Source organism: Lissotriton vulgaris, unplaced genomic scaffold, assembly GCF_964263255.1.
Source record: "Lissotriton vulgaris unplaced genomic scaffold, aLisVul1.2 SCAFFOLD_2975, whole genome shotgun sequence".
Taxonomy (NCBI): domain Eukaryota; kingdom Metazoa; phylum Chordata; class Amphibia; order Caudata; family Salamandridae; genus Lissotriton; species Lissotriton vulgaris.
The window spans coordinates 141,017-163,611 of NW_028247985.1; the positions used below are offsets into that span (position 1 = coordinate 141,017).

At 45.4% G+C, this 22,595-nt stretch overlaps 1 protein-coding gene across 2 annotated transcripts in view; it reads left to right on the plus strand.

The window, feature by feature from the left end:
• Positions 1 to 22,071, plus strand: part of PSTK (phosphoseryl-tRNA kinase) — a 96,314-nt gene extending 74,243 nt beyond the window's left edge. For both annotated transcript variants that reach the window (XM_086949858.1, XM_086949859.1), the window contains exon 6: positions 21,481 to 22,071. In XM_086949858.1, coding sequence (XP_086805984.1) covers positions 21,481 to 21,698 — 218 coding nt within the window. In that variant the 3' untranslated portion in view covers positions 21,699 to 22,071. The remainder of the gene's footprint in view (positions 1 to 21,480) is intronic.
• The last annotated feature ends 524 nt before the right edge of the window (positions 22,072 to 22,595 follow it).

Here is a 22,595-nt window from a genome sequence, read left to right on the forward strand (position 1 = left end):
CATCCTACAAAACATTCTCTAAGAACACTGAAATTGTACATCCTAACGTTTAAGGGCCAACGGCAAGGTCATAACCGGTGTCAAGATCCCTAACCAGACTTACCCCTCCCACTTGGGAGGGGCGACAGCACAGAGGCTTACCTCAAGTGCAACTACTAACAATTTCCCTTGACTTGACGGGGGCCCTTAAGACTCGACGCCATTTAAAGGTCGTTCGAACACTTGTGTGTGGTATCTAGAAGGTATCGTTGACCTCTCCCCACCCCACACAACTTACCGCATCTGCCGTCGCAGATGACCCTGGCCCCGGGAAATTCCCCAGGAGGGGGCTGTAACCCCTCCTACAAAGGAAGGGGCCTTGACCGCCTTTCCTTTACTTCCGGCGACCCGCCCTTAGACGGGACCGCCTCCCCACTGAGGGGCCAATGGCCACCTCTCCCGAGCGCTCCCATCCGTGTTGGGTGACGCCCACTCATAGGGATCTACCAATTAGTGCTCACCGATCATGACCTTACCGCCTACCAAAAATAAATACGACAATTCTGAAACCTATGAAAACATTGGTCACTACGACCGAAAGAGCCTGCTAGAAATGCAACACTACATCAACTCATTTTAATCGTAACAACCTAGACTGTATTCACCATACTTTATTATGATTAACCACAAACTGATACTGTCACAGCCTGTAAACGAAATGGAAAAACCAACTTATAACTTCACTTTATTGCACAACAACTTGCTGTCCTCAGGGGCTGGTGGGTGGGTCAAAATTGGCTCTTCGTTCCGTCCCGAGCTCACGTGTAGCGAGGGGGTGCAGCTTCGGAGCACAAGAACAAGAGGACGTCTTCTGGTCTTGCGCCTTCTTTTATCCGTCTTCAGGGTGGGCGAAAAACCCGCCCCTGCCCGCCCCGAGGGCGTGGCCGGCTGCGTCGGTGTCTAGGCCAGCCCATTCTAGGGCGGGAAAAAGCGCGCCCCGGCTACGCCGCTTCGGGCATACCAGCCGAGACGCGCCTCCCGCCCAAAAATGGCTTCCCGGGGGGATCGAGGCACTCAGCCATACGTTCGGGGGGACCGAGTGGTCGCCCCTTTCCATATGGCTGAGATACCCGCCACCCCCTCTCAACACAATCCCCAAAAGGAGGGAAACCGGAAACAGTTCTTAAAGTTTTTGGATGTGGGATGGAGTGACCATCCCGGCCGTATTTATTAAAACAAAATTAAAACATTAAACGTTTTCATGTTATGTACAATTTCATTATCACATTACGATGTTTGGCTAACCTTAACATAATCTCTAATACAGAGGTTCTCCTAGCCGAACTAGCATCCTACAAAACATTCTCTAAGAACACTGAAATTGTACATCCTAACGTTTAAGGGCCAACGGCAAGGTCATAACCGGTGTCAAGATCCCTAACCAGACTTACCCCTCCCACTTGGGAGGGGCGACAGCACAGAGGCTTACCTCAAGTGCAACTACTAACAATTTCCCTTGACTTGACGGGGGCCCTTAAGACTCGACGCCATTTAAAGGTCGTTCGAACACTTGTGTGTGGTATCTAGAAGGTATCGTTGACCTCTCCCCACCCCACACAACTTACCGCATCTGCCGTCGCAGATGACCCTGGCCCCGGGAAATTCCCCAGGAGGGGGCTGTAACCCCTCCTACAAAGGAAGGGGCCTTGACCGCCTTTCCTTTACTTCCGGCGACCCGCCCTTAGACGGGACCGCCTCCCCACTGAGGGGCCAATGGCCACCTCTCCCGAGCGCTCCCATCCGTGTTGGGTGACGCCCACTCATAGGGATCTACCAATTAGTGCTCACCGATCATGACCTTACCGCCACAGGTCCGGATAGTTGACCGGCTATCCGGACCCCCCACAAAACTCCTACCTAAAGGTCATGTTCCAAAGATTTTAACCAGGCTAGGAAGTCTCCTATGAGTAACTCATTCCCCGCCCTCGACAAATGCACACCATCCCCCAGATACATACTGTCATCATTAATACCATTATGCGAGATCGAATGCAATGCCTTGGAACGGAACAACCTACTCACTTTGTTATTCAATTTTCTAACAGAATGATTCAAAGCAGGGATCGAGATAGCCCCCCGCCACACTTTTCGTGGGATCATATGAGACCATGCGATTAGGCACCCCGGAACTCTCCTCGCTAACCAACTTACCGTGGAAAGCATAGCCTCCAGGAGAAGTCGTCTACCGGTGGTGACCAGATCATTGCCCCCCAAATGCACTATGACTATGGACGGCGGTGACCTCATCCGCTCTAACAAGCCCTCAAAAAATTCCTGAAACTGGTCAATACAGAGACCGCCCCTTCCGTAGAAGGACACTCTGTACCCGTATTCCTCAGGTACGTGAACCATGTCACCTGCTTTGAATACGTCTGCAGCCCGTCTCACGTATGAGTGGCCCACGACCCAAACCTCCTTCCTCACAGCCGGTGACGTGCGACCGCTGACCTGGTGTTGGGTCGACTGCTCAGTCTGCCCTGCCGCGTAGGCTTGCGCAACTGAAAACAAACAAAGACAAGAGGCGTGAGTACAAGATTACAGTTTCACAACATGTGCAATCGCACGTACCTCTTATAACAATTGGAGGACCAGCGCCCCACACGTTTCACTTGTTCTACATTAAGACCTCTGGCTGTAGCTTCAGTGGCAGCCCCTATACGAAAGGAGTGGGTCCCAAATTCGCCCGGGTCCAAGCCCGCTGCGGCAATGGCCATTGCAAGCACCCGTTGAAACTGAAACCTCGTCAGCGGGGTGGCGTCTGCATGCCTCAACAATGTCCCTCCCCATGATGCCACCCTTCGTGCTAGGTAATCTTCTAAGCACTGTACCGGACACATGGATGAGTCGGGGTTCCTGCGGATGATCGTGCAGTCCCCTCTCCCATCTTGGTCAGTCTTGGACCTGAGAAAGGAGACAATCATCGCGTCACCCCTGATCTGGACATGCTCCCTGCACAAGCCCCCCGTCACGTCCCGTTTGCTCCTTGCAACCAGCTCACTAACTCTCATAGCCCCGTGAAATGCCAGCGTAAATGCAGTCCGGAACAAACAGGTCTCGAACGGGGACGAGCATGTGTTCGGGAGCGTGACCAGTAACTGGGACAACCTGTCTAGACCTATCGGTCGTCGTACATCTACTCTGCGACCCTCTAGACGTTGCCACCCACGTAGCGCTTTTTGTACCGTGAAAGACGCTGTTGGGTCCAGGATGCCATGGGCCCTGGCAACAAAGGAAATGGCGGCACGATGCCTTTGGGCCGTAGCCACCGATTTCCCAGCCCTACGTAAGGACATCAGAAAAAGTACTACCAACTCCTCCTGACCCCAAAGTCCTCCTCTCTCTGCCCCCAAAAAGGCTAAATAGGCCTGGAACGCCCCTTCATATGCCTTCCTTGTCCTGGGTGCTAGACTCTCTCCCACGAGGTGACGAAGTTCGGGGCACCGAGAGACCAGAGAGCTTCGGGGAAGGGTGCCGGCTCCGGGTCCGCTGAAGGAAGGAAACCCGAGAAAGCCTGCATGTGAAAACGAGACAGTGCATCAGCAGCCTGATTCATCACCCCTGGGACATGTTTTGCTCTGAATACTACGTTCAGTTGCATACACAGTAAGACAATTTCTTTGAGGAGCCTCAAAATCAACTTACAACGGGCTGCCTGACTATTGATGCATTCTACCACGGTCATATTATCGGACCAGAACACAACAGAATGATCTCTGAACCCTTCTGGCCAGGTTCTCAGGGCCACCAGAATGGGAAATAGTTCGAGGAAAGCGATGTTACTTGTCAGCCCCTTCTCGTGCCACCATAGGGGCCACTTTTGTGCCGACCATTTCGTGCCGAAGATGGCGCCAAAACCTACGCTTCCTGCTGAATCTGTCCATAGCCCAAGCTCTTCAGAGGAGACGGCTGGCTTGTTCCAGACGACCCGGCCATTGAAGTCCGCCAAGAATGCTAACCAAATCCGCATGTCCTGGCGGACCTCGGCCGATAACCTTGTGCGATGATGACCCTCCTTTAAGCCAACCATTGCTTGGGCAATTGAGCGGGAAAAGGGGCGAGCCATTGGTATCACCCTCAAGGCAAAGTTCAACTTTCCCACTAACTGTTGCAACTGATGCAGTGTAACTTTGGATGCCTTTAAACATACTTGGAGGGCTGCCCTGAATTTCGACACTTTGCTAGCTGGTAAACGGAAGCACCCCTCCCTTGAGTCCAACTCGATCCCCAAAAACTCGAGGCAAGTCGTGGGACCCATAGTTTTACCTGGTGCCAACGGCACGCCAAGATGATCCATTAACACACAGAATTCAGCTAAGGCCCGGGCACATTCGGGAGTACCGGCGGGGCCAAGGAACAGAAAATCGTCAAGGTAGTGCATTACATTTCGGAAACCCGTTTTCTTAGTGAACACCCATTGCAGGAAAGTACTGAATTTCTCAAAGTAAGCACATGATATAGAGCATCCCATTGGCATACACCTATCCATGTAAAATGACCCCTGGAACCCGAATCCCAGAAGACGCTGATCGTCTGGGTGTACCGGAAGCAACCGGAACGCTGACTCGATATCAGATTTCGCCATCAACGTCCCGTGCCCCAGGCGATTCAAGATGGCTACCGCCTCATCAAAAGATGCGTATCGCACCGAACAAACTTCTGGCTCAATTGCGTCGTTCACCGAAAGACCATATGGAGCAGATAGATTATGAATCAAACGAAACTCACCCGGGTCTTTCTTGGGGACCACCCCTAACGGAGAACAAACGAAATCCGGTACCGGGGGCTCACTAAACGGGCCGGCGACCCGTCCCCGGCTAACCTCTTTCTGAATTTTTTCTTGCACTACAGATGCATGTTGTAAAACGGAAAGTTGATTTTTGCACATCCCTACACCCTGAAAGTCCCCTACCGGGATGCGGAAACCATGTGTAAAACCGTTCCGCAGCACCCCGGCAGAAGTACGATCCGGGTATTCGCTGAGCCAGGGAATCATTGCCAAGGTATCAATCGGGGTTGGTAAAGGCGCCCCTCGGCCTAGTTTAGACCTGTTTGGCGCCTCCCTTACCCCCATTCTCACTCGTTCTGGCTCTGCACGATGACTCAGGATGGGACGACCCACACGTACTACACTCATGTTTGAATTTACACGATCCCGGAGGCCTGGTACACTTCCCCTTGTTAAAATTAAAACAGAAACCCTTTCTACCTGTATTGCCTGCGGGCCTCGACTGGTCGTCGGTGCTCGTACTTGGTCGAAAGGGCGTCCCCACATTTTGGCGGGAGTAATCAACAACAGTGCTCCCGACCAATGGCATTCTTAACATTCCCGATTCTTTCATTTTATCCCATGTTAAAGAATCGTAACAATCCCAAGTCAAACTCTTGTTATGTTCCTTTTCTTTCCTGAACAAATTGTCATAACAAAACCAATGGTTACCTTGATACGCTGTCGAGTAACCCATAATTCGTGATTGATAAACGGGAAACTCAGGAAGCAACTCGGGCCTACGTTCCCCCAAAATTGATGTGAAAATACCCCATGCATTGCCCCAGTTGCCAATGTTCTCATTGACCTTAAAGGCGGCCATCTTTGCGCGCCAAACACTCGGATGCATTAAGTCCTTCTGACTTTTTACATGCTCCACATCATAATGATCAACAAGCAGGGAAAAAATATTCACGTACTCCCCCGCCCAGATCTTTTCTTTTATAGCTAAAGGCACATGTTGTCCTAATCTCTCTCTACGAGAGGGTGCTGACTCGTCCCTTGCAATCGGCAATGGCCGCTTACCTGCACCGGACGCAGCTTCTGCCGATTGCGACTTGTCTATCCCCGCCAACGGCGTAGCCACTCTAGCTGCCTCTTTCTTCTCACGAAGCCCTTTTATCAGCGCCTGTGCTTCGGCAGCCGTGGCGCCATCACTACTATCCCCCAACCATGCTGCTAGCTGTGCTGCCAGCTCGGGGGGCATGTCTTCCTTGGATGTCGGGGTGACGACAACGGGGATTGGATTCCCCTCCATCGGTACTGGGGTCGGCGCCTCGAGCGGGGCAGAGGGAACCGGGACGGCCCCACCGGCTGGAACCTTTCTCGGCCTCTTAGGTCTCCCTCCAGCCGGCGGGGTGCCCGAACCCTCCTCCCCATACTCGCTCCGCCAACCGTTTCTTTATGTCGGACACTTCTTTGCAAAGGGCCCGCACCATCTGTTCGGTCGTCATTCTTTTTGCGCCTTTCTTGGGCATCTCTCCGAGGAAGTATCTAGAAGACAAAGAAAAAGATCAAAACGCTCAAAATTGGCTCTTCGTTCCGTCCCGAGCTCACGTGTAGCGAGGGGGTGCAGCTTCGGAGCACAAGAACAAGAGGACGTCTTCTGGTCTTGCGCCTTCTTTTATCCGTCTTCAGGGTGGGCGAAAAACCCGCCCCTGCCCGCCCCGAGGGCGTGGCCGGCTGCGTCGGTGTCTAGGCCAGCCCATTCTAGGGCGGGAAAAAGCGCGCCCCGGCTACGCCGCTTCGGGCATACCAGCCGAGACGCGCCTCCCGCCCAAAAATGGCTTCCCGGGGGGATCGAGGCACTCAGCCATACGTTCGGGGGGACCGAGTGGTCGCCCCTTTCCACTCTCTCAGGCGCAGCTACACCCAGTAGAGCCATCTTTTTGGCGCAGTGTAAGACAACAGATGAGGCATTCCTTCTAGGTATTGTCTATGATAGTAAAACATTTGTTGCCCAATATAGGCCCATTTTGACCCAGCATAACCTTCCCTTTTAGATGTATTTCGACCTAACATACCTTTGTCTTGGTCTAGCCCAGCAGAACTTAGCCTTTCACTTTTTTTATGTCCATACTGAGCCATCAGACTCCAGCACACGCTCCCAGCAGAGCCTTCCATCCCATGTAAATTCTAACCGAACAGAGCCTTCCCCTTCAGGTGCAGTCTGTTACCCATTATGAAGGAAAGCAGCTACCCTTTCTGACACTTTCCCCTCCCAGCAGAACCTTTTCTGTTGACCCGCTCTTTGTGTGCATTCTTTATTTGCCAAGACCAAACAGGCTTTACATGAAATTCTCCCTCATATTTTGGTGCAGTCATTCAGACCCACCAAAGACTAACTAAACTATGTGTGCACTCTCAGACACTCATTGAAACAGCAAATACCTTACACCAAAGTCTTTTTTTGTTCAATTTAGGCAAAGTCTGAAATAGGAAGGCTTTACATCTCAGTCCTAGTCTGCACTTTGCCTTTTCTCTTTGATTTAGATACTTTTAAACCCAACACAGGTTTCCCTCTTCTGGATCTAATATGACCCAACCATGCAGTCCCTTTCAGATCAAAGAGTCCGATCCAGCAGGGACTTGTCTCTCGGGTAAAGCCTGATCCATTTGGGCCTTTCTCATAAAGTCAGTCGCAGGTTGACCCAGCAGACATCTGCAACTCAGATAAAGCCACACCGAATGGCACTCTCCCACTCCAGCACACTCTTACAGGGCAGAGCATTCCATCCCCTTTTGAACAAACATATCCTGCTTTCACAGGCACATCGTAACACAGGGCTATCTTTCCTTTTAGATGTTGCCACAGCCTAATGCAGTAAAGACTTAAGACCCTGTCTCTGTTTGAATTGACTGATACCTCCATCTCAAGTGAATGCATGCTCTCACTCGGGAGATACTTTCCTCCTATTAACATCCATACCGAGTGACTTTCTGCCCAGGTGATACTCTGTTACCCAGCAGAGCCTTCCTTTTCAGATCTAGACAGTTTGTCTGATAAGGTAGACCATGATCTATCTTTCTGTTTGTTCTAGCATGCCCTTCCTTCCAGCACAGTGAAATCCAGCAGAACCTTCCATCTGGGATGAAATCTTGCCTACTAGTGCATCACAGGCAGAGCCTGCCCCAGCATATACTTAGATAGAAATTCCTGCTACCACAGATTCTGTCTAAGTTACGATCTGGCCCGGCACAGATTCTCTTGTTTTTCATCAATGAAGCTTCGAGTCACTGGATGTTCTGTGACCTATCCCTTAGTCTACTCCAGTCATCAGGATTAGACGTGTTCATCAACGTCTCCAAGATCAATGCATTATTTGTGGTTTTCTCAGGTCTAACTGTATTGTCTTGCTTGCTCTTACTACCCCTATGTGGGGCACTTGAAAACTTGCCTTTATGGGTAGCACACTACACCATTTAGGGTGTTTGGTTGAAAGTGTGTTGTCTTTGTTTTGATCCTATGTGGGAAGTGTATCCATGTTGTGATGATGACCACCGCTGAGCTGTGTTATAGGATGCAGTATGGTAAATGAAGAGGTGTGAGAGAGAGGTGGGCAGTGTATGATTTTCAATAAGCTGACAGATTTTAGCAGCTATGCAGGTCCCTTTATGGTATTTCTTATGATCACAGTTCATTAAGCTGTTTTCTTAGCTAAGCTGCCCATTCTGAGATATTTTGTGTAAAATGTATAGTCCCGAGCAGGCATAGGTTGGAGGGAGGAATGAAGGAGAGCTATGCAGATATGGATTTTGTTAATATCATCCCATATGTAATTGTTATTCTGAGATGTCAAGAAGCAGTTTAGTGTGTAGCTAGTCGGGACCTGCATTGGTGGACTAAATTAAAGTCCTCCTTTGCCCAGCGGCATGTGGCAGATCTCTTCAGTTATTCTGATCTGTTTAGTCCGTAATGGGTGGGTTATTGCTGTGGACTGGCACAGTACTGGGTGATAGACATGATATATAGCTACTTTGTCTTCTGTAAGTGTAAAACTGTCATACAGTATAAGTCTGCATGAACTGCAATTGACTGCCAGACCGCTGAGTGTTATGGAATTAGCTCCAGTGTTGGCCACGAGGGTTATGTATTGTATTGTAGTTGCACTATATAGCACTTACTGCCCCTGACAAGGCATTAAAGCACTTGATTCTAGGCAGCACGCTGCTCCTGAACCCATTGTTAGCTTTTTTTGCCCCAGTGATTATTGTTGGTTATGACATTTAGGATTAGGGCAAAAATGCACTAAATTATGCTAACATCAAAAGGAGATGCTACAAATGCTAGAGTGGACACCTTCTGATATTCACCCTTTAACTTTGGCTTAAAGTATTAATTACATAAGCAAAGTGGTGTCCATTTTGGATGACTGGTTGTGGCATCTCACAAGATATGGGGGGGGGGGGTGGGCACTTCCTAGACTGTAGTGGTGTATTTATTGCCTGCATAACTGTGATGGCTGGAAGGGAGGTGAAATAGACAATGAAGTGAGGAAGATGTAGGACGTCTTTTAGCTATTCTGTTAACTATGTTAGCAAAGTACTACTAATTAATTTCATCCTGTTCACTGTTTTCCCAACTGGTACACCACTCTTTTCCTGGGCCAGCCACAACCAATTGCCTCTACGCCCTGGCCCAGCTCTGTTCAGTCTTCTTTGATCTCCAGGAGCTCATATCGGAGGATGCAGACAGGTAGGGGATGATGGAATGTACACCCTTCCAATTTTGACTACAGTGCAACACCAAATATCCTTGAGCAGTCCGGCGTGGATTGCGCAACCAATGTTTCTCCCTGACCAAATGAGTCTTTCTTTGACTTCTGTCTCATCTTTTGCTAAAAAAAACCATTGAGGCACCAAAGAAAAAGGCGTTGAGTACACCTGAAGATGCAAACCTGCTCAGCATGAAGGATGAGGTGTCAGACCCTCCTGGCAACACCGAGAACAGGAGGCTAAAGTGTTGGCATTGCCATCATTGTGGCCACAGATGAGGAAGACAAAGAGGGCCATGAGCTATGTTCCCTCTAAGCTGCGCGCCTGGGCGGCTGCGCACAATGTCATTTTCACCACGCAGGGGGCCTTAAGGAGCGTGCAAACAAAGGAATCCCCTGCTGACAGGAGAAGCGCTCTTGGTGGCTTGCTAATGAGCGTAGAGTAAGGGTGATAGTTTTCTTCTTGGCTCTAGATTTAAACTAGCCTGGAAGAGGTGCAACTCCCCCGACCCACTATCACCATCCAAAGAAGAAAAAATTGTGTCAAACTGTTTTTGAAAACTGCCATAGCAGACAGAAGGTTTATACACCCTGCAAGTGTGAAAATAAGGAACATGTTTATGCAGGTACCACAATTTTTATGTTAAAAGCACAGCTGTTTTATTTACATGCTTGTATTTAAAAGATGTTGGCACTGCAAAAGCCCCAGCTTATAAAAGTATGATGTTCAACTTGATTTAATTAGGGAGATAGAGAAATGCCGAGCTGGAAAATAAATGAGCGAGGTTCAATATCATTTTCTTTGTGCAAGAGTTTCTCTCAATTAAGGCTCTCTCATCTTCAGTTCCCCCATCACTGCAGCCTGCTTTGACAGCTATAATCCCTGGACAGGCTCTTTTCTTTTTTGAAACAACTGAACAAACTACATAGGATAGGGTCCGAGGGCTAGTTTAATGACTCCATACTAGATACATGCCCCCAACAATAACCTAATAAATACAGAAATACCTAGGAGTCAGAACAAGAAGGCTCTCATCACAAACAACTGCTGACGTGACAAAAGAAGGGTGTAAGCAGGATTAATCAGTGACTACACATGATACTATATCAACATATTCACATGAGGCACATACTCAGGGTGAGAATTTTCCCATCAGTTGTCTATCTGTACCGCCACTTTTACATCATGTGGGTTCTCCTTACCCAGGAGTTATTGTTGCGAACACATTCACACAAGTTGTAAGAGTAAGAAGACCCTTGTTTTTTTTACAAGTGAACGGTATGGATGTAATATGACAACTAAAAAAAGCAGTGCAAGTGAGTAAGTGAGCGGTGAGAAGATAAAATTAGGTGAGACTGAGTAGAAGTAAAGACTATAATGTTTTCTCTCAGCTCCCCAATGTTAAAAAGTGAAATAACAGATTTAACAGAATATCTGTTCAGCAAGTGGTCGACATGTTTCTGCATATAAGGAACATTACCTATGCATTCATCGGGACCTAGTTGTTGCTACTGCTGTAAAATGAGTGAGAAAAAGTAAAAAAGGAATAATATCACCTGATTGTCAGGTACAGATGCTCCACCCCAATCTATAAAAGAATAATCACATCAACAGAACATGCAGGTGACAAGAGACAAGCACATTTTTTGAAAATACACTCATAAGTAGTGTTATTTTTGTGATCATGTCAATTCTTATCTATTAGACACGTATTCACTCACCCTACTCGTGTGGGGATCGCGCCTTACCTCACCTGGCTGCAGCTCAGGTAAATGAGGAGCACCGCTCTGTTTGTAAAAAACACATATAAACATAAGCATTACACCGTTTCTCCCATCAAGGGAAAGAGTCTAATCTTCAGACAAAGTTCAAATTAAAAAGAAGTGTCTGGTTGTACCTCACGATCCTTCGCACCATTAGAAATACTGTATTTGTTGCCCAGATACATTATTAATGTCTTATCTCAAGAAGGTACTCGGATATTAGATGTCTTGTGTGCCATCTCAGTATCTTATCTCCAAATGGTACTACGATGTTAAATATCTAATGTCGATGGCGTGTCACTAGGGGATTTCTATCAGACTGAATCTGTCAGCACAGATAATTATTTGGCGCCATATATCTAAAGCACGCAGCCTCTGCACTTCGGCTCATCAAACAAGCCAAAACGCATAGCTCAGTTTCGAAGTGCTGCCATACTTGAGCACCTCACAATAATATACTGTCAAACACTGCCTATGTAATAATATGCAATCATTAATATCCTCAGGATTTAGTGAGGGGACAATCATATCTTTAACATAATTTCTTATTGAGGTCCCTACTTGTAGTCAGTCAACCTCAGCTAATGTGCTCAGGTGGCCAAAGCAATTTGCGTGATACCATGGGGGGAACTCTGGTTGCTGGTTTACTTTATATTGACACTCTGTTCTTGCTAGATTGGATTGCCATAAGGGGGGGGTGATAAAAGAATCCCAACGGTAGAATCTTGATTTTTGATTTCTCCATGATTTGACCAAATATCCAGTAAATTATGGCTTTTGCTAGCCCTGGGGTCCTAAAAGTTAAAACTATGCAATCCCCCTCCAATGATTTCTTACTTGGTCCAACCCATCTGACCATTCGAGCCATAATGAGTTCAGAAAATAGGACATTGCTATCTATTCCTGTCTTAGCATTAATAAGGTGCAATGATTTATTTCTCAGAGACAATCAGTCTTCCCCTTCCCCTGATGTTAATGGGCATACATTTGCTAAAACAACAATGTATGGTGTAGCTTGGGGTGGCAAATTTAGGATGGAATCTGGTCTATCTACATGCAAATGACGTGGGGGACCTTCAATGGCCGTGGTTTTTTCCCGTCTATCCTCTTTGTGTGTATTTCCTGCCCCTGATAGTCTGTTCTCAGTCGTAGGCACCCCAGGCTGTGTCGTACTTTGCCCTGAACGGTCCACTGTGGCAATTTCCCCACTTCTATTTTTAACCATTTGTTTATTTAACCCGGACCTCGGTTCAGCTTGTGGTCTACTAATGTTTAGTTGTTGACACTCTATATAAGATAACCGGTTTTCAATGTCAACTAATTTAGTTAAAATGGGTTCTAAATGGGCATTCATCAATACTTTCATCTTAGACCAAAAATGTTCCTCCGTGCATAATGAGTGGAATCTGTGTAGGTGTAATATTTATCAATAGGGAATCATCGTTTTCAGTAGTTAAATCTAATCTTGGCTCAGTGATCTCTTGCGTGCCTTTTCTTAGCCTGAGGTTTAGGTGTGTATTGTGTACGAGGCTTCTTAGTTGTCTGGCCCTTTCATTTTTTACCCATAACGGCAGGTCTACTGTCACTTGTCTGTTTGTTTTTTTGCGCCCTTGTTGTAACAGTTGATTTATTTCTTGTTATCGGGGATTCTAAAATCTCTTGAATACAAGGTGGCTCTGGCAACGATGAAGGGCATTCGTTAAATTCTGGACCTCCTTCCACATGTCCCTCCTCTAAATTTAAGCTGGTGATACTGGGGGTACCATGACGACTCTGATGCAGTTGCGAGTCTAATGACAGCCTGCGTTCAGTCAACTTGATTTCATTTATAATTACTGATGTAGCTTTTACTAGGAAGGCATCCAGGGTACTTACTACCCCTTTTCCTTTGCCTTCCTTTGGTTTATTCATTTTCGCCTAATACAAAATGCTGTCTGGATTAATCAACAATGAGAACAACCACATAAATAAGCAACATACAGAGGTCATAATGGCCGCCGCCCAACACAGGTTTTGATAACATGTGAATTTCAAACCTCTACACACTGTTTACGCCAAAGTCTTGCTTCATTTCGAAAAAAAAGTGTTAATGACGTAGCCTGGCCCGGCCTCTTATGGCCCCTGTCGGCCACAGAAGGTCCGCCCTTTGCCCTGCGCCGACCGCGCGTGTCCCGCGACGCGGGGTCTCTCCTCGATTTTTAAGCGCTACCGGGCGCGGAATAGGCGTGGGCGGCTTCCTGCCGCAAAGGTCTCTGGGTAGTGTAGTCCCCCCCTCTCTGCGGCCGTGCTGGGATGTCAGGAGGCTGCGGCGGCGGGGGGAGACCAGCACCAGGAGCAGGGAGTCAGGAGCTGCGAGCGGGGAGTCCAGGTCAGTTCCCAAGTTTTGAAATGGAGACACAGCAGCTATAGAATCTCATAAATCCACTGAGCCAACTATTGTCCAATGTTTTATCAAAATGTTATTCATAAAAGGTCACAAAACCCAAATGTTATAATTCCATTCAGAGCCCATTGTTCGCCAGACTTTGGGAAAAAAACAAGAAAAACACACTCCAATTTCCCACTTTAAATGTATGCGTTAAACAAAAATATGAAGAAAAAAATGAAATTTTAATGGAAAGTTTGGAGCTTTTCTAAATTCAATTTAGGTCACCCTTGTCCATACTATTTTCTCTTTGATGCACTTGCACTGCTCCCACGAATCAGTTTGAGGATACCAACTTAATTTTAACCCTCCAATTTTAAATTCCTTCACATTTACAGAACGTAAAAAACTTATATTTCTACATTGTGCTTCTTTATATACACCTTATTACTTTGTTAATATTATTTCATTTTCTAAGCCACCACGGACACCCTGAGTAGGTGTCGCTGACCTCCAAGGGTCCATGGACCACAGGTTAAGACAGGATGCTCTGTGACGATCCCAAAAAAATAGTGAATGGAGAGAATTGTTTAAACAAGCATTTGCAATGCAATAGGTCTCACATGAGGAAAGTTTGATCTATTGGTATTGTAAATGACACATTTTTTATTTATGTGTTGGTTTTGAAAATAGCGAAATTAATGGCTTTGACATTTACAATGCCAATAGTTTTAACTTTTGCAAATGTTACACCTATAGCATTTGTAATGCAATATGTGTTGTATTTACGTGACTTAGGTGTATTGATATTACAAATAACAATGGCTTTTATTTTTTTAAAATAATGAATACTTAAATAAAAGTTATTGTAATTTATAATGGCAATAGCTTAAACTTTTGTAAATAACTTTTGTGAAGATTATGTTCAGTGTATTACTGTGACGAAAATCCAAGCACAGAAGTGAAATATTAACATATTTTTGTGACCTTTGTAATAAAGCATGAAACATTGAGATAACATATTTGAACCAGTTGTTGTTGAATGGTTGCACAGATTGATGTTGTGGTGGCACTGAGTGATGTTGTGCTGGCGACGAGTGATGCTGTGGCTTTCAGTGATGCTGTGGTAGGGCATAGTGATGTTCTGGTGCCCCTGAGTGATGTTGTGGTGCCCCTGAGTGATGCTGTGGTGGTGCTGAGTGATGCTGTGGTGATGCGATCGATAGATAGTGAGGGCGATAGAGGAAGGGCGATAGATAGATAGAGGGAAGGCGATAAATATAGTGAGGGCAATAGATAGATAGTGAGGGCGATAGATAGATAGATAGATAGTGAGAGCGATAGAGTGAGGGCGATAGAGAGAGATAGTGAGGGCGATAGAGAGATAGTGAGGGCGATAGAGAGATAGATAGATAGAGTGAGGGCAATAGATAGACAGATAGAGTAAGGGCGATAGATAGAGTGAGGGCGATAGATAGATAGAGAGCGATAGATAGACAGATAGAGTAAGGGCGATAGATAGAGTGAGGGTGATGGATAGATAGAGTGATGGCGATAGAGTGAAGGCGATAGATAGATATATAGAGGGCGATAGATATATAGAGGGCGATAGATATATAGAGGGCCATAGATATATAGAGGGCCATAGATATATAGAGGGCCATAGATATATAGAGGGCCATAGATAGATAGATAGATAGATAGATAGATAGATAGATAGATAGTTGTTGCAAATGTTGGTTTTTGGATAATCATGAGTCACAAAGGGTCAATTCAAAATTGTTCAGACCCAACGCACATTTCGTAGTGCTAACATAATGTATGCCTGGTGGCTCATTGCACGAATGCACCAACAATTTGAAGGACCAGTTTGATCTTATGGTGACATGTTTACATTCTGGCTGGCCCACTCAGCATTTTATCCTTGCGAGGTCGATCAAATTAATCCATTGAATTGAGTCACAATATACTTATGCTATTCAGTACCAAGATACCTTTCTGTTTGAACGTGCACTTTAAAACACTCATGTAATTTTATGGTAATGTGACCCAAGGTGTATCCATTGGGTGAACTTTTATGCGTCATAAGGCAGAGCTGTTTTTGTATAATTTATTAAAATGAATGATCGCCTACAAACTTGACGAATCCATGTAAAAACAAGCGTCGGAGTCAGGACTGGAACCCCCTTTTCTTGACTCTACTCAATAGTTGGACAAATCCGACCCTACTCAATAGTTAGACAAATCCGACCCATTTGTGAAAAAAAAAGAGGATCTGAAGGGCTGAAAGCATCGGCAATGCAGGTAGCCAATTAAAAAGATGTTCCACAAATACAGGAACACAACCAGAACAGCATTGAGTATCATTTAATGTGCACGTGGCATCATGCAGGCAACTGCTCTGTATGCTGAGGCCAGGGCGACATTTGCAGTGATCATAATAATTATAAAAGAGCAATACTAAAACACATAACGCTTAATGCTATATTTGTGCCGTTTCTAAGTGTAGTAACAATAAATGCTACTATTGCCCAGTTTAAAGGTGCCCATGATGAGGGTGACGTGTCCATCTCAAGTAAAATACTCAACGTATCATTTATTCCGTGAGGCACCTCGCAGAATAAATGACACTCAGACTATTGCACTTAATGGTCTGTTTAGTTAGTTTCACATCTCTCCCGGTTTTGCCAAATAAAGAACCCGGAGAAGATTTTTTTGCCCAGGACCACATAATTCAGCCAAGTGTCGGAGCTGGGACTGGAACCACGTTTTCTTGACTACTCAATACTCTGACAAATCCGACCCATTTGTGGAAAAAAAGAAGAGGAGCTGGTGGGCTGAAAGCATCCGCAATACAGTTAGACGAAACTCGGCGAAGACGCAGAGGCAGAAATCTATTTTTAAGCAAATAAACGGTAAATGATTTAGCTGCAAATGCCAGTCTGTGTTCCTAGTGGTGGACACTTCTGTTTAGAAAAAAAGCGAAACTTTTTTTTACCAGTTACAAAGTGAGTGGCAGACTTCTGCAAGTGAATAAAGAAGCAGACAATGGACATCTCGACATGATGCTGTGTAAGCCAGCATCACACCGCTTCGCTCTCTTTGAACGTCCAGGGCTCCGATTGTATAGATAGTTTTTTTTTTTTTATTAAGACTTTGGTAAATGTGCACTGCTCCGCATACAAGGCAGTTTACCTTCGATGTCTGTGCCCAAGAGAGGGTTTCTGCGACGTCCTGCCTTTGTTGTACTGTTATTGCTAAAGGGAAAGAACACATATTGTGTGGAGGGGAGGCTCTAAATGCGAAGCAGCAGGGACGGGGATAACTTCAAGGGGCATGTAACAGCATGTAAAATGACCTTAATGTGAAGCGGTGTGTGAAAGAAATCCCGACGGGGTGGGGAGGGGAGGAGGGGTGCTCTTAACGTGAAGCAGCGTGTACCTTCGATGTCTGTGCCCAAGAGAGGGTTTCTGCGACTTCTGCCTTTGTTGTACTGTTATTGCTAAAGGGAAAGCGTGCATATTGCGTGGATGGGAGGCTCTAAATGCGAAGCAACGGGAAGGGGATAAATTCAAGGGGCACGCAGCAGCATGCCAAATGATCTTAATGTGAAGTAGCATGCAAAACAAATGAAAGGCGGCCCCCGCATCATGCCGGGTGAAACCACCACGTAAAATGTAATAGTCAGCAGGAAGTTGAAAAGGGACACAGTTGCAGTAAAGCATGTCCTGAACCAAAACCAGATTTTAGTTAAAGCTATGCCCCAAAGTACATAGCAGCAGTACATTGGCAAGTACATAGCAGCAGCCTGTGGTGTGAGAGACAAATGTTGGGGTGAGGAGGAGGGAAGGGGGAGAGGGTGCGCTGCTGAGGAAGAGGCTGAAGGTGGGAGCGCGACCTGTGGATGTGCGTGTGGAGGTGGGCGACTGGCGTACTTAATGGTGTTCAGAGCTGTCTGGGAATTCGCCCCCTGTGTTGAAGTTATTTGAGCTGGGAATAAATGTGCGTACTGCTGTGATTCGATTAGGGCTCAACCTAACAGTGTATATTTGTGATCACAATAACTTTTTCCCTCCCTAACAAAGTTGACCCACATTCTTTTTACCAGATCTTATTATCAGGATCCCTAGCTGGAAACCAGTCCTTAAAGATGCAAGGGTCTAAAATGAACATCGAGTTCCGGGTTTGTGCGGGTTTGTGCCGCAGCACAGCCTTAATTGGGTATGTCAAGGAAAGTTGGCAACAGATGACCCTAAAGATGTGCTGTGCCCACATCTTGCATGAGCTCTGACAGTTCGGGTGCGAGCTCAAGAGAGAACAGTAGTGAAAGATATAGATGCGGTAGGAAGAGTTGGTGCTGGTAAAGACCAGAAAGTTTACAAAAATAAATCGCTGAAGAGCAATAGCTTATGAGAAACGAGGCAAAAGGACAACAAGCAGCACAGGGAAATATGCTGGCGACGGCCCCAATGTAAGAGAAGGAGGGGGAAGCCTGCTGCCGATGACTGCTTTACCTGAAGGTGGGAAGTGCAGGGCTGGTCGAGGTCGCACAATCATGGGAGGCCCCTGGGTGACCAGTGATGAAAGAGAGGGGGGAGGCGAAATCCGAGTAAGGCTGTGCGCGGGGAGAGAGGAACAGATGGCCGTGAAGCAGGGGGCGGGGCAGCGGAACCCTTTGATGTGACCTGGCGGCCGTGAAAGGAGAAATGCTGCTGCCAGGGGGAAAGCTCGTGCATGAGAGCAGGTCACATGATTGTGATTCACGTGAACTGTCCAAAATCCTCTGGAGGAGAGCCCTTGGCCTGAAGTACTGGTTTAGCTGCATTAGGGCTCTTTTTCCTATTCCTGCGGAATAGGAAAGGGGTGAGCCCTAAAAAGGGTTACGCCCATACATACCCCCGGCTTACTCAGGACCAGTTCGCGTTTCAAAACACACACAGCCCAGCCCTAGGGCTACAGTTTGCCAAAACAAAGTTTACAACCTATCCTCAGATTCACAAGATCCTCAAAGGTGAACTCTCACTAAGGTCTGAGGCTTGCACAAGATTCCATTAGCTTTTCAGATCTATTTGCGACGCATTGGGTTTTACAGTTTCTCTTCCCCCTCATGAGGAGAATGGTGATGGTGAAGCTGAAAATCTACTACCAGTCTATACATACAGAATGCTAACTGGTTATACCCCAAATCGGAGGGTGGATTATTTTCTCCTTAAGACGTTTCATTTGGGTGATTAAAAAAGCAGGGAAGACCCTTGTCCTACCCTTGCATTCACATGAGCCAAACTCCAAACTCGTTACAGCAAATGTCTTGGTGAAACATTTTTCGTAGGCTATTTGTCTCTTGATTAAACTGTCATTGATGGGATTTGAGAGGCTAACTGATCTGTGGTCTTGGAATACACAGATCAGTTACTTATGCCCTTCTCTACTTATGTTCTCACTGTACTGCTGAGAATACAGTTATCTTGAATATCGTGATGCATTTTGCCACAAGATTTTTGTTTCACTTAACTTGGTATTTTGCCAAGCAGTGTCTTTTAGATAAATTGTCCCTTGCTTTGTGGGAGCTGGCAACTGGGACTATGCTCAGTTTACCAGGTACAGCAAGGGACTTCATCATTGTCTTTTTGCAGAATGCTATAGATACAGAAAAACAAGCCAAGCAGTCTTGCCTTTATACCTTGGAGGCAAAAGCCCATTCAATTAATCTTCCTCTATTGTGATAATTTCCAAATGTATGTGACCACTTGATCCACTAGGTTCATAACACTCTGGTTAGGGGCGGAATGACTGCCTTTATCCAGAACTAGCATTGAATATACTTCAACCAGTGGGGCCTACAGAGTGTAAGATTAGGCTAACCCATCCCCTTTTTTGAGGAAACCTTAACCCGCCTTTAAATCATCACCTTTCTCAACCTATTTAAACACTATGATGAACACGATCGCCTAAATGTTTGCTAAAGGGGGCTGATAAAGTAGTACTTCGGACAAAAAGAGGAAAAAGGGTTACTCCAAATATTTTCTGGTTTTCAAAAAAATGTAGACCTATGATTCCTGAACAACTTTCTAAAAAGAGAAAAATTCTAAATGGTTACTTTGTAACATATGCTACATGATTTGCATATGACGTACTGGCTAGTCTTGTTGGACGTACAGTATGCATACTTCCATGTGCTAATTGAGAAAGATCACAGAATACTGTGTTTTGAAGGCAAAGCTGTGAAATATCTACTGCCTGACACCCAGGACATATTGTTTGGGGTCATGGACATCCGGTTTTCATGTTTTGTCCTTTGCACAAGCAGGCCCAACCCCCTGCAGCACTTTGGCTGCCAATTCAATGTAGCACGTTATGGAGCTGTGAAAGAGCTTTGTCTGCAGTTAGGCAATATTTGTATCCATATTTTCATGCTGTTCAAACTTGTATTTATGGTTTCTAATGCAAAGATTTTATTAATAGGTGAGTGCTCCAAGAAAATGGTGTGAGCTTGGCTTGCACCACTGACAGCGATTGCAGAATACAAATGGGCACAATAATTTGCAAAATGTAACAATTTGAGGGTACTTGTAATGCGCCCAGTATGCTCTGATTAAATGGAAATACAGAAGTCTGAAAGCAAGGTTGATGATTCTTTTCTTTCAAAATAAAATGCACACAAAAAATAGCAACTAGAAGAAAAACTTTTGTTTTTCATCATACCCAATAAAAGTAAAGATCCCTGGGGAATTGTTATATATTAAATGCAATACATCAATATGTAATTTGTAATGAAAGGTCTCGGTACCCTATTTCCAAAATAAGAATAGAAGTATTGCAGCGCGGAAACTAAAGCTTGTGAATGCAAAGCTTTAGAAGCATGAATTGTTTTCCCTCCAATTTCTATGTTAACAACCTTTTTAGATGTGCCCAAAAACTGTGCAAGAAGGATATATGAAATGCAAGCCTTTTCCATGTATCCTGCATTTACTGTATTCTCTAAAGACCGTTATAATGAGCCTTTTGGATTGATATGTTCCACAGTTAATCTCGCAGCCGTGCTTCATTCCTCCTTAGTCACCTGGTCGACAAGACAAACTATTTTTGGGCATGTGATATCCTTATTTGACATTTTGAAGCCTTAGTGATTCATGCAGACTTCTAATGACCTTCAACCACCACTCCTGCGTGCATGATTAGTTTTATAAATATTTTTCTTTTAGTTTAGCGTCCACCTCTTACACATATTTTGTGGAGGTACAGTAAAAATGGGCGGAAGTTATGTCTTCTCTTTTCATGGCACCATTTTTGAAACTCCAGTGAAGTTGCTCAGGTTAATGTCTGCTGCCTTGCAGCACTACCTAGTGCTGGTAGCTTTGCACTCCTTAAACTCAGAATGCAGTCTGGCACCTAGAAAGAGGTATTTTAAAGAATTTGCAGGAACACCTATATCAATCAGAAAGTATCTTTTTTAGGGTAGGCAATTTGCTGTTGATATTTATTATGGACCTCGTGACCGGTCTACCACACTATATCATATTGAGATGGAAGTTATTTTGATTTGATTTTTTTAGAATGGACAACTGAGGAAATGATTGCATTGGTAGGGCTTCATAGACCATCTCAGATTGAATGAAACAAGATGTCGGAACCTTTAGTGAAGAGGATGGCCTATGTATGTCTTTGAAGCCCTTCTGAGATCCTCCTAACAATGGCGAAATGATATTAACAGGCCTATGCTGGAGAACTCTTGTTCTTTGTTATCAAACATACACTTTATCTGTCAATGGGTTGAGATTGTGTTAGGTTTCTGCTCTTAGCTTCAAATATTCTTCTATCTTTTTTCTTTTCAGGCATGGTTCCACCAAAAGAAAAGAAGGTCTTGGCAAAGGAGCTTCACCGCCTGAAAGGTGACGTTTTACAGGAGCTGCGTCAGAAAGCTGTGATCGGACCGTGTAGCTCCCTGCACTTGGATGACCCACTGTCAAAAATCATATCTGTTTTTCAGGGTAGAGCCGACAGTACTGTACAGCAGTACACTAAATTAGCAATGGATCTACCCAAGCATTGAGCAAGAAGTCTGTCTACTAAAAAGCTGTGGGGGAATAGACGTTATTGGCATTGGACCCTTAATAATCGATATAAGGGCAGATTGGAGCTGCCTGAATGTACTCCTTCGCATTTGTTTTGGTGACGGAGACTTTACCAGTTCTTGCATTTCCCTGTGCAAAGAGAGCTAGAATGGGTGCGCTTGTGTTTATGGAACACAGCTACTGTGAACAATTGTAGCTTAATGCACCTGTACTGATAGTCACGAGTGAGAGGGTTCAAAAAGTAATGAGTGGACTGGCTAACAAACACATCAGAAATTCATGTAATTGTGATCCTATTTGAAGAGTAACTCGTGTCAATTATATTCTTAATTAAAAAAAAATGTAATCATAGGTTGCATCATCGCTGAAATTAGTTTTTTGGATTCTTTACATACTGGTAGGTCCCTTCGACTTCTGAAATGTTGCATCTGTTGGCCTGGTTAGCTGAAAATCTCTTGCACGTCACAAGGAGGATACAATTAAGATGGGAGCCTCAGGTGCCTGTGCGCTCGGATGAACCACCTCTTATCAACTGACAGCTACTCACATCTCATTCCATTTTTTTCAGCTGGATAATTTTTGCACACAATTTAGTGGATCTTCTTGGGTCGGACTGCTAGGTTCCATGTGTGACTTGGCCTGTGCACCTTGAACATCCCAGAAATAGAAGGAACTGAAAACCTCCCTCGCAGAGAAAAGTTGTTGAGCTCCAGCTCTCCCAAGTAGAGAGAGAGACAGATGATATAGAGACAGAAGCTGCGTTCTTCTTCAGCATTACAGCCTGATGACCGCTTGGAACAAACCTATAATAAGTGCAGGCAATAGTAAAACAAATTGCAATATCTTTTACTTAAAAAATCTGATATCGAACAGTG